Source organism: Glycine max, chromosome 3 (assembly GCF_000004515.6).
Source record: "Glycine max cultivar Williams 82 chromosome 3, Glycine_max_v4.0, whole genome shotgun sequence".
Taxonomy (NCBI): Eukaryota; Viridiplantae; Streptophyta; class Magnoliopsida; order Fabales; family Fabaceae; genus Glycine; species Glycine max.
In genome coordinates, this window is record NC_016090.4 from 40308666 (window position 1) to 40321588 (window position 12923).

Genomic DNA, 12923 nt, shown 5'->3' on the forward strand with positions numbered 1-12923 from the left:
TTTTGTAAAATTAATTTTATCATCATCAATTCAAACACGCATTTAATTTAATTTGTTTTTGAAGTATCACTCACCTTGGAGGAGAGACAAAAATGGTACTATTGATATCTATTTTAACCATGCGATCATGGAAGATATTTATAGCCCAGAAAACGACAGTGTTGCAGTACTTATAATATATATTGCTGGGTAAATGGTGATGGTGATAATATAGCTGGGGTGAGTGGGTAACCAGTGGATGTTGGTGTAGAGTCATTCAACCAAGGTCATGGACTTGCTGTGAGCCTGTGACTATGGGCCAGCTTATGGAACTATTTGATCTTGGCCATATTTAGGATCATTTGTTAATGTTGATCGAGTTCAACTCATTAATTCTCGAATATGCAAAAGCTTGACAAATTTGTTCTAAGGTTAGTGTTTCTGAAAAACAAGTGTCATCAAATTTAAAGGTGCACATGAGATACCTTAAATTTAGGTTTGATTTTAGGCGCGTTTTTGTTTATTTTAAAAGAATTTAGTTTCTCAATTTTCATTCCTAACAACAAAAGTTGATCCAAATAATAAGAAACCAGCCTATATTTTTTTAAAAAAAAGAGTTTATTTAAGTATTTTTTACTCTTAATTAAGACTTATTCTAAATATAATAAAGTAAGACGTAACTCATTTAAACTTTTTTAAATCCTGAATATAAGAAGTATAGTAATATTTTATCCAAACTTTATTCATCTGGTGACTAATTTTTCAGTTCAAGTCATTTGTCTTTCCTTAAAAGTGTGTTGTTGATTTTAGCAAATTATTTATTTATTTTTTATTTATAGAAGATCACATGTTTTTTCTATCAGAAATAATTATATTTAAGTCAAATAAAATTATTATGAAGAACAAATTTTTCTTTCACTCTCTCTCAATATCGTAAATTCAATGATCAAATTCTAGATAATTAACCAGACTAGAATAATCCGTTAGAATCGTTTTACATGTCAAGTGGTTGATGATTTATTATTGAGTAAATTATAATTACTTCTTAAATTTTGTAAAATTATACAAACTTTTCTTGCTTTTATCTTCTTTTACGTTAATTCTCCTTAATTTTTGAAAAAATATAGAGATTAGGATAAATGTAAAAAAAATATATGAAGAATTTGTGTAATTTAAGGAGACCTCAAAAGTGATGAGTATAATTTACTGATTATTATTTACATGTAAGAAATATTAAACGGTTAATTTTCTTATTCATAACTTGTTTTTACTTTTGTTTCCAAACGTAGTGTGTGGAGAAGCTAAATATAGATAGGACAGAATAGGATTGAAGTAGGTGCAAAATCATTGCTCTATTCATGTAATAAGAACAAAGAAGCCAGACATGACAGGAATAACGATTTCTCCGGTCATATGTGCGAACAAAAAACAATGGAACAGTCTGATGGGGCTGTCGATTGCTTGTGCAATGCCGAAACCCCACTTGTGAGGCAACACACATCACAGTAGGGTCCCCCTCCTTTCAGTTGTGTTGTGTGTGTTTATCTTTTTGCTGCCTTATCTACCTAACGTATTCCTCACGACAACAAGACTCATTAACTAAGCCTCCATATTTGCTTCCAATAAGAACCTTCCTAACTCTTCCCTTTTGTTGCCTACCAGACAAAAAGGAAACGGGAGAATTCAGAAATCACATTTTCATTGCACCACCTAGCTAGCTACCTCTATCATTATGCTTGATTTTATTAACATACAATTATTCAGCCATGGCATATACTATATCACGTGGCTGCTGGTCACATATTATCAGCTGTTGCCAATAAACAATGGTCAAGTTGATAAAAAAACGAATTCATATCTAAAAAAATATGTGAATTCAATTTTTGCAACTGATTTAAGAACTTTGTTGCTGGATAATTTGTAAGTATCTTTATAAGCATTCTTGAACCTTAAAATTTGTCTTGGTCTAGTGAGTCCTTGGACCCAACTCACGCAATTAAAAAAAACCTATTATGAACTATTACTATAGAGCTTTTCGCTTAAGTTTGTGAATTGTGACTATTTTTGAGTATTGACCAATGACCATAACTCATTCTTGGTGGATTTCTGAGGCCACTGTTTTAGCCCAGAACCGAAGATGTTTCTTCATGTTGGAAGATGAACAACATTTGGGAATTTTCAAATTTAGTAGCGGTGAATCGGGTCTCTTTATAAGCCATGCCTCCGATAAATATGGTCTCATGATGTCTCTCTTTTGTTCCTCTGCTTCAATATGATTTCCTTCAACCGTTTCTCTGGCATCCACTACACCAAGTCTCTGCAAGCCTGGGACAACGCTCATCATTCTTGGACTAAGATATTCTTTCTTGAACGTGAAACCAAGATCCATAAAACCCTTTACTTCGTCAAGTTCTAGCTCCCCAAGTGTTCTGCAGCTTATGGATTTCTGCAGTTTCCTTGCACAAGTAGTAGTAGCTGGTTTCCTCAATTTTCTGTGACGGTTTTGAGTTGATGGTGAGGATGAATGTGAACGAGTTCTGTTATCCGATTGGTTCATTCTAGTCAACCCTTCCTTCGTTTCCTCTTCATTGTTGATTGAACCATCCTTTGTGGCAGTAAAAAATAACATAAGCAAAAGAAGAAGAAAGAATGGTCATGGCATAAAATTGAGCACATAAATAGAATAGATAGAATGTTGATAGAAGGAATAAAAATAACTGCTTTTGAATTTATATACCTGAAGAGGCACTGATATTGACTCTGATGAGAGTTGTTTCTCTGAAGAGGGTGATTCATCCGTTGAAGTTTCTTCATCTGGTGGAGGTGGTGAAGAAAGAATGGATGATGAGCAAGACACAGATTCTGATGTGGGAATAGGTTTTTCTTCATCTGGTGGAGATGGTAATGAAAGAAATGATGCTGTTGGTTCTGAGAAAAGAATAGCATGGTGAAACCAAAGCCTATCCATTTCTTCTATAATGCATAGAAAGTTTTTGTTTGCCATTTCTTTTGTGTGTGTGAGAGAGAGACAGAGAATGATTTTCTTAACACTTGGTGGCTGAAGGGAGTAGTAGAGGCCTGTCGGCAGGTGTGGTGGTGGTGAAAAGTAAGAGAAGTAGAGAAGCGAGTGAAGGCAAATGAACGTGGAGAAGTGTGTGGGACAACCTTATACAACTAATTAAGGATGTGTGGTCACCATGGACATGGATTCTAAACTCCACATCTTCAGTGCTCATAAAATGACTCTTATGTCCATGCTTCAAAAGGAGAATACAATGCTCTATACTTGCATGTCAAATCATATGCTAGAACAAGTTAGATCTAACCAAGTAGAGTGGGTTCATGATTCATCACTAGCAAACAAGAAAGGGTATAAGATTGGTGTAGTGATGAATGAAGAAGAAAAAGAAAGAAATGTGGCGGTTTCAAATCTTCACGCTCCCAAGAACTAATAATAATAACTAACTTTTGGGGATAAAAAAATAATCACTAGCAAGCAAGAGACTAACGCAAAGCCAAGGACCCCAAATAAATTGTTTATTGTCAGCAAATCCAAAAGTTTCTTAAAGTTTGTAAAAAAGAGCAAATACATGAAGGGAATAATCGATCCAAATATGGATTTGGGCATCTTAACATTACAGTTGTCACACCAACAAAATCCGATATGCAAGCTGGTTAAGTTCAATATAGAGTGAGGATGGGGTATACCGACATGGAAAAAGTACTACTAATTTTGCATGATTGGTTTCACCCCAGAGACACCACTTATGGGATTAAGACCTTAGTCAAGTAATAGTGACAAAAAAGAAAATTGTTTTATTACCACTTGCAACAGTCTTCTCATTCTGGATGTGCTCAGGTGACTGCTTATTGATCTTTGGAAGCTATTAAGTAAATTCATCCTTGCATATGATGACTCCCTGTCCTCACCAGATACGACACAAGTAAATTAACTTTACAAGAGGATTTTCCTGTTTATATGCTTTTAAAATCCCCTTCAACAAAATAAAGAATAAAGAAAGAAAGAAAAGAAAAACGTTTAAGGGAATAAGGTTTGGTTATTGTTTAATTTTCAACTAGAGTTATGGTTTTGAGACGGGATAATATAAGTTGTTTTCTATCTTATAAGTGCCATTTAATTGAAAACACACATTTGAGCTTATAAAAGAGGATTTAAGTTTAATTTTCACATATATTTAAAGAAAAATAATAAATTTAAGTATGATTAAATCTCAAATAAAAAATTAGTTTCATAACTTAAGTAAAAAATATAAATGAAAACTTATAAAAATATCTAAAAAATTCATGCAGGATGCACATATCCAATTATAGTAATTGAAAAAAATAATATTGTACGATTGTAGTCACATCAGATTTTACTATATAAGCAGTACAAATTAATGCATGGATGCAAGAGATTGAAACATTAACGCAACTTACACTACTAAAATCGGAAGTTATTAATTATATACCCAAAATGAATATGATGACGTCGAATAGAATCAATACTAATTGAAGTTCTAATTCATTATGTACCCCTCATATTTGGCAATACTAATTACACAAAGCCAGGTGGATCACTTGACTAATTACACAACACCAGGTGGATCACTTGATGAGCACGCCTTTGTTTTATCCATATGCTCCAATTCTTCTACAATTTCTCCTTCATCAGAAGAACGAATGCTTTCACATAGTGTGGAAGAAAAATCAGGGGCAGTCTTATTTACTTGGCTCCATTCTGAGGACATGTTTGTGTGCCTAAAACTAAAAGACTTGAGTTGTTCTCGGTTCTTCCTTCTCTCCCTCACCTCAACATGCCACTGCTTCAGCATTTTAGCCAATGCTTTGCACTTCACTTCTGAACCCATCTGTAACAATCCAATGTCAAGACACTCCCACATGACATAGGAAGTGCTAAGTGTCTGTTTGGTTTCACAATGGAAAGTATCAAAGTTGATTTTGCTTTCTATCAAACGTGATTTCAGTAAGGATACAGATGTACAGTTATTGTTAGTTAAAATTAATTTTGTTTCCAAATCTTAGTATGTCTAGAAGTAATAAAAAGTGACTTTTGCATTAAATTGAAAAATTTACACTTAAGTTTTACAATAAACTTGCTTTTAGGATAAAAGTATATAAATAAAAATCACTTCATTTCAAAATCAATTTTATAAATGCTCACCCATCACAGAGTAACACACAAATACATCAATGTCTAAATAGAGTTTACCTGTGCCACTAGTGCATAGAGGGGGAGAGTAACATAGCTGCACAGGACTTGAACTGCCACCCTGAAGAAATAGTAAATCAAAATGTCACCGAGGATTAAAAAGAAAATTCACCCCAGGAAAATCAATATGCCTAAAAAATTTATAATAAACTGTATGCTTGTCATTACGCTATCACCACCCTTATGATTGTAAATGTTCTGTGTTCGTGGTAGCAAGAATTTATTCCAAACTGTGTCTGGCAATCAAAAAAGCAATATAGAAATAAAGAGAAGCGTGTTAAGGTAATACATATATTGGATCAATATTTCTAATGTTAATTTTTTTTTTTAAGAAAAGGAAGCAAATAGAAAGACAACTTACTGATACCCATATAAAGAAGGCAAGCTCGAATGCATTCTGTCAGGATCAAATTAGTTTAATAAGTGATTAATTATGTCATCATGGATAATTGGAAATCACAAACATTATTCTTGTCATATTTCATGTACATAAAAGGTTTACCACGAATAAAGTGTAATGTAGGAGTGTTAACACAAATCCGGGATGGCCAAACCAGAAGAATTCGTCACTTGGACAAACAAGTGGGGTCCCCTTGGTCACATTATTGACATCTTTCATTTTAAGAGCCATTTGGTCGACAATGACTTCAAGTTTAGTTCCCACAACCAGAACCAGCTGTAATTAAAATGCAGGGAAAGCTGAATTAGAAGCCATGCTCATGCATATTCATTAAGACAAACGAAAGAAACTGCAACGTGTTTATTACTAACCAAGAGGGGAACATAGGATAACCAGAGATACACATGCCAACCTAATATAGTTCACACAGAGAAAAATAACCAGTGACTTAGACATAGAAAAACTTTTTAAAGAATGGAAATGAAAGAGGGCAACATTCTAACCGTGTACGTCCACCAGCAGAAAAATAACAACAGTGAACCACATCACAGGGCTGCCAGGGAACACACATAACATGTGATTAGGTGAGTAAAGTGTCTTAATTGATAAAACACATGCATAATTGAGTAAGCAAGTAACAACCTAATGCTCACTATGATTCTGAAATCTTCCTCAAGTGACTGTTCAATGTAGTTTTGGAAATCGAAGTCGTTGTTCCTAGCTGAAAAGTGAGCCTGAGAGGTGCATATGGAACATCTTAATGAAAGGTTTAGCTATGATAATAATAATAATAATAATAATAGAGTTTGACGTTATGGAAATAGGAGATTATATGCTATGTTTACTCAACTGATATGAAACCATGCCTCAGGGTGAGATAATCAACTTTTTCTACTGAGTGAAAGAACTGTCTGAAAAAACATTTCTGTCCCATTTTCACAAATTAATGAACAACGTTAGCTATAAAAAACTATGCTCCATATCCTTGATTTTATCAATTATTTATTTGAAACCAAAGCAACCAAGTTAGTGATTTCCTCGTCACATTTAATTTAAGGACCGCTGATATAATTGGAGAATTATAGAAATGGTGCAAATGTGTCTAATCAGAAGCTTGTTTTTTTATTGTAGCATGAAAAAGAAGAAGAAGAAGAAAAAAGGCTTACAATCCAAACATATACTGGTGATGGCGTACTAGTAGATATGTGCCGTCTACCGAATGTTGTTTGCCTTGTATATCTGAATCTATTAGGGTCTGAAATCGTGAACCATAAACTTTAAAAGGGTCAATTTTCCAACCAAAAACGTCATAGCACGTTGTCTATTCTATACTGCAAATCAAATATAGTCAGCATTACCGGAAAGGAAATGGAATCCTGGACATACATTCACAACATGAACATAATAGTAGAAACAAATCACAAATTGGAAGACGTAACTGAAAGTTGATTTTAAGAATGCTAGCGGAACTTAATAATTCTTTGATTTATGGGTGAAATCTCAAGTCAACTTTTAAAACATGCTTTATTCTAGTGAGATCCATGAGAAAAAAAGTATTAAAAAGAAGTGTTGATAATATTTTTTATTTTTTTATTTATCAATAAATATTAGTTATTTAATTATTAATTTTTTTAATAAAAAATCAAATCTGTGACTTTTTTTTTTCCCTCCCTTCTTCTATCATCCGTCCTTATAACATTTTTATGACTAGTTAATATTCAATTATTCTGTTGGGATGATTATCCTGATGCAAAGCAATCAGTATCCCTATCATCACTCATTCAACGTCAACTCTTGACAACAACGTATTAGTGGGAATTCTGAAAAAAGAGCGTCTCAACGAGTCAGAGCCATTAAAACCTTTGGTCCATAGGTAATTTCATAAGTACTTTCAAGTTTCAACGCATCTATTACGGCATTTGGAGATAATATTTTTTGTTACACTTGAAGATAAAATTATAAAAGAAATTTGACTAAAAAACACAACATAAAAGAGAAAAAAAAAAGAATAGGAGGAGAGGATTAAATTAAATATGAAAAATAATGACGGAACTTTGGTAATAAATCCATTCAACTTACATTTGTTGTTTCTAAGCAATGAAAATCAAAATATGGAATTGTACTTAGTAATGACAATTTTTTTGGTGAAGAAAAGGGACTAGGCCCCAAACACGTAGCAAAGACAAATTCAGCGAAGTTAGAGCCTTTCACTCATAATTATTAAATTGGGGACCCCTTTATATATTTGATTAATTATAAATTTCTTAATTAATAAATAAATATATTTTATATTATATATTTTCAATATATAATTTTAATTAAATTTTGAATAAATTATTACCGCATTACTACTATTTTAAGTGAATATGTATATAATAATTTTTTTTACAGAATCTTTATTAAAAATTTATACTAAAAATGAAATAACTAAAAATTTAATAATAATTTTGTATGTCAATAATAAGTTTTTAGGCAATAATACTAGTATTTTGATATTCATGAGAAACCGTTTGGAAAGAATGCACAGCTCAAGCAAAAAAAAAATGTTTTTTCCTATTATAAAAATCAATATTTATTTATCTTTCCAATCAATAACGAATAAGTGTGTACGTTAAGTTATTCAGAATCATATTAAAAAAACTAATTAATTTGATTGGCTCATGATCAGGCATTGCACCCCCAAAGTAAAATGTTAAGCATCAAAATTCATAACTAGTATGATCATCAAAATAGTTAAGGAGCTAAATCAAGGCTGCTAAAACCAAATGTAGAGTGCTATATAAGTTGGGGGGAGTTCATATATACCTAAAAAATAAGTATTTGATTTTTTTATTGGCAAGAATGAAGATGAATATTAAAGAATTTATAAAAAAAACTTATACATTTTTTTAACTAATTGAACTAAATTTCTTTAGTAAAGCAATTACTTGGTTTAAGTCTATATATGAATATAATTTTTTTTAAAACTTATATTAATATTTTCATGATAAAGATTATCAAAACAAGTCACAAACTCTCATGTAATATGATCTTATTAAATGAATATTTAACTAGGTTATTTGTTCAAAAACAACTTTACCGTTGGCAATTTCATATTCAACTGTTTGAGTCTCTTCATCCCAAGCTTTCCAGTGCCTCATCTGCACGATCATTCAAATGATATTGGAAAGTAGTAGATGAATTAATTGGCAGATACAAAAATATGGATATTTATGAATTACAGTTTGATTTTATGTGAATATTTTCATCAACAAACTATCCCATAAGCTTAAGTTTAAGTAAGAACACATAAATAATTTTATGACTAACACGCATTAAGTTTTATTTAAATTAAAGAACGGATAGACAGTAATTAATCTCTAAGTTACGTTGTCGTTGAGTGAAAACAACAAATAATTTATATCTTACTAATAAATGTCCGACACAATTCATTTAATTTAAATATTCATGCAAAAATTATTTATTATATTTCAAGTAAATGATCAGAAAGTGTAGTTTAGAGATGTTCACGACTCAAGCAATCCCATTGATCTATCTCAAAGACACAACTCTGGTAATTTTGACGAGTTCGAGTTTAAAAATTTGATTCAATGTATTTTTAGATTAATTTTGTGTTATCTTTTCAGTCATCCAAATACAGTCCAAAATTTAATATTCTTTTAAAAGTATATTTTTAAAATAGTTATATATTAATAATACTATTTAGTATTTTTTACTTAATAAATAATATTTTATATGCCATGTTATTATATTTAAATTGACAAGCGGAAAGACAGACATTATTGATATTGTGCATGCGTATTCGCATTTTTTTTTTTGGAATTGGATTTGCTGCATAGTGTATAGGTAATTGGTGCGGATTTTTTTTTTTTTTTATCAATTTAACTAATGTGTGAGGTTGAAAATAGTGGAGCAATTTTTAATAGCAGTTAAAGGATTAAAAAGCCTTAAAATAGAAGTGAAGATGAAATAGGGATATCTTATTTATTATTGTTAAAGATATTATTTATCTTTTTTTTCTAGAGACCAGCGATGTGTATTTAGATCAAATATTAACTTTACTCGTGATATATGATTGTTGTTGGTCAAAGAAAATTTGTATCTGACGAGAATCAAACATAGATTCTCTCCCGTTAAATAAATCGTTATCATTTATGTGAACACAACCAGACCTTATATTATTCTGTCAATCTTTTGAATTAAAGATATTATTTATCTTGAAATATAAGATAAATATGTTTAAAGTCTGTGATAAATGAACAAATTTTGTATTGAGCTCTTAATAATTTTTTGTTTTTAAATCCCTAAAATATTAAAAGTTTTGTTTTAATTAAGTTTCTACCATCAATTAAGAGATAACATATCACTTTATAAATTGATTTTTCCAATGCCATCAACGGTTGTGATAGTGTTACATCATCATTTAATTGACAATAAAAATTCAAAATAAAAGTTTTAATATATTAGATACTAACACCAACAACAAAATTTGATCATTTATAAAAAATCTTAAATATATTTAAACCTAAAATATATTACTAAATATATCTTAGTTATATATACTAATTCGGAAGATATATTCACTTTTAGACTTAAGTTGATATTGCTTAAACCAAAACAATCAGCTTGAAGATAACTATTCTAAAAGATATATCCACTTCTAGACTTTTTAAGTTGATATTGTTTAATTAAAGCAATATCGACTTAGGCTCCCAGTTGTTTTGGATCTCCTTTTTGAGCTTTCACATGGATCCTTGACCCAAAACAACTATCTAACTACTTCACTTGTCAAATACTGATGTATTAGATATTTTATATATCTATCTAAGTATACATCTTTACACATTCTAACTATTGGAGTGTCTGGGTGCATCTGATTACAGGTTTTCCTTCTCACTGAAATTCCTTTTGCTGCTTGGAAGCATCCACCATCTTTCACGCACATATGATATGATTTAACTATACAAATGTTAATATTGGTATACGTTATTTACAACGGATTAACCTAGTTTTATTCTAAATATTTCGAGTGTTAATCGAATTGAATTTGAGTTGAAGTTCAAATTAATGACTTTAACAAAATTTCTAGTTATATTGAGACAAAAATGAACTCATTCTAACCCATTCCACAGTCACCCCTAGTCTCGGAAAATATTAGTTACTATTTGTTAAGACTTAAGAAGACGTAAAAACCTTCAGAAAGCATACAAGAAACTAAGAACTCATCAGAACTCAGGAACTTGGTGTCCGTGATTCTTACTTACCTTAGCCCTTGCCAGAGACACGGTGAGAAAACTGTACACAATTTGCATGAGAGCTAGGACAAAAATGAACATGTGAAGTTGATGGATTCCATGTTTTGATACTAAAGCAACTTTACTGGCCTGCAGGCAAACCAAGTTCACTTTGATCAAAGAGACAAGAAAATCGGTTCGACTCATCACAGTATTTATCATTTTTTATTTTTTATACATTTCTTACTTTAGGTTTTAAATGATTAATTGATCACGTACGTAATTAATTAATTATATATACACATACATTTTTGGCACTGCAAGAATCCAAAATTGAAGTAGCATTGTTAGTTCGTTTACGACATGGAAGCATAGTATCTGCAGCCATCACTGGTATGCAGATTTCTATTATAGCGTCTTGAGTTACTGTCAACAAAAGCGACATGAATCCTAAGATCATCAACTCTGCAGCAAACAAAGCAGGGAAACCTTATTCATATATCATAATACCCATTTAGACAAATAAATGATAAATCATTATTCCTCTATTAACCTGATTTAAGCCTCTCAATTGCTTCAACCAAATCGCTCCTCCGATGTTTCTTTAACCACTACAAGCATATAGATAGATAGATAGATATTAGCTAACTGTATATGAAAAAAATAATCAGATTATAACGTAACAAAGCAAAGGTAATTAGTATAAGGAACATTATATAAGGTTCTGACTTTGATTATTAGATGAATGAGATGCTCCAAGATGATTGAGACGGAGATAAGAATGAAAGAAACTAGGGCAATTGCCCATGTTGGAGTGTGTTCTAGAGAATAACCGGATGCGTACCCTGCTGCCATGTTCACCTAGTTAGTTCTCGTTTTTGTTGTTTCATTCGTACAGTTGAAACTATATATAAAATTATTTTAAGGGACCATGATTCTGTCTCTCTCATATATATCACTCTCCTTAGTTTTCAAGGGTGGACAAATTTTCCATCTACCCACATGCTACTTAATATGCGCCACTCAAGTCTTTTCCTGAATAATTAATGTTGTCGATATCTAAAATCATTAAGTGATGTGTATACGTGACTTTTTGCCTTTTTTTTAATTCCTGTCCGTTTTGTCATTCTCTGAGAATTTTTCCATGGAAACACCTTAACACGGTTCAGTTCAAGACTCCTGTCAACAGAGGAAACTAATTGGAAGGAACTTTCTGCTTGTAAAAGACAAATTTTCAACAATAAATCTTTCAAGTCCAATTCAACGCGAAAGCTATAATAATTGCCCAGAGCTATACCAAAAGGCAAAACCAATATTTTAAAAAGTAGTTCTATTATTTAAATATTATATTATTATTGCCGCATTTATATTTAATTATTTGTGTAGTATACATTTTTTTTTATTTTCCTTATTTTTCAATCTATACAAATCTCAAAAATCCCTCTTCTATTGAAAAAATATTTTTCCTTATAAAAGAACTAGATTTAATTGCACTTTGGTTCTTCAGTCATCTTCAGTTATAACAAAAGTAAAAATTGAGTCTCCCAATTATCCTCCTATTTACATCAAGTTCTTTCATCAATAATTTATATTTAATAGATTTTACTAACGTGCATGGTAACTCACAGGTGACAGTTGATATAATGATGCAACACCCATATGTTAACATAATAATTCATTGGACGTGTTGATATAATTAGCAAAATTTGAGAATTTTGCAGAGGTATGATGTTAAAGATTTATAATCAAGTTCTTTTGTTCATTATTTGTTAAACATTTAATAGACTTTACTGAAACAATCATAAAGTCATCACTTATGTGTTTGCTTGACACATGCCGACATGGTCGATTGGGCATGCTAAAGTTATGAGCAAAAATTGAGGAAATATACAAAATGGTGAAAACCATCACACTGCCACTCAAATTTTCTTCATTAATTGAACTACTAAATTTTGCTGACATCAACATCATGTAATGCTGACTTTTATATATATATATATATATATATATATATATATATATATATATATATATATATATATATATATATATATATATTGATATAATAACCGACTAA

The 12923-nt window shown here is 31.0% G+C and overlaps 2 protein-coding genes across 3 annotated transcripts; both read right to left on the reverse strand.

Moving 5' to 3' along the window:
- Window positions 1-1309: 1309 nt before the first annotated feature.
- Window positions 1310-3821, reverse strand: LOC102667501 (uncharacterized). The gene is made up of 2 exons (XM_006576949.4): window positions 2717-3821; window positions 1310-2584 (listed from the first exon to the last, which is right to left on the reverse strand). Exons 1-2 carry the CDS (start codon window positions 2981-2983, stop codon window positions 2069-2071), a joined length of 783 nt encoding a protein of 260 aa, XP_006577012.1. The 5' UTR covers window positions 2984-3821; the 3' UTR covers window positions 1310-2068.
- A 600-nt stretch (window positions 3822-4421) lies between these two features.
- On the reverse strand, window positions 4422-11729 carry LOC100811944 (MLO-like protein 3). 2 transcript variants are annotated; one of them, XM_003520599.5, is made up of 15 exons: window positions 11576-11729; window positions 11400-11457; window positions 11154-11311; window positions 10877-10996; window positions 8692-8752; window positions 6779-6867; window positions 6463-6537; window positions 6255-6346; window positions 6116-6165; window positions 5984-6024; window positions 5715-5888; window positions 5574-5609; window positions 5381-5448; window positions 5213-5273; window positions 4422-4850 (listed from the first exon to the last, which is right to left on the reverse strand). In XM_003520599.5, exons 1-15 carry the CDS (start codon window positions 11699-11701, stop codon window positions 4569-4571), a joined length of 1491 nt encoding a protein of 496 aa, XP_003520647.1. In that variant the 5' UTR covers window positions 11702-11729; the 3' UTR covers window positions 4422-4568. The 2 variants fall into 2 exon arrangements, with proteins under 2 accessions (XP_003520647.1, XP_040870050.1); XM_041014116.1 differs by lacking the exon at window positions 5381-5448 and having other exon boundaries at window positions 11576-11718.
- Between the last annotated feature and the right edge of the window lie 1194 nt (window positions 11730-12923).

Bases quoted from the DNA above. Each gene is read 5' to 3' on its own strand.
- LOC102667501 (XM_006576949.4), bottom strand. From the start codon at position 2,983: ATGGCAAACAAAAACTTTCTATGCATTATAGAAGAAATGGATAGGCTT. The intron at 2,585-2,716 runs GTATATAAATTC...ACTGCCACAAAG, and splicing joins CAATATCAGTGCCTCTTCAG to GATGGTTCAATCAACAATGA.
- LOC100811944 (XM_003520599.5), bottom strand. From the start codon at position 11,701: ATGGCAGCAGGGTACGCATCCGGTTATTCTCTAGAACACACTCCAACA. The intron at 10,997-11,153 runs GTATGTGTATAT...GTTTGCCTGCAG, and splicing joins ATTCTTGCAGTGCCAAAAAT to GCCAGTAAAGTTGCTTTAGT. The intron at 6,025-6,115 runs GTTAGAATGTTG...GAACTATATTAG, and splicing joins TCTGCTGGTGGACGTACACG to GTTGGCATGTGTATCTCTGG.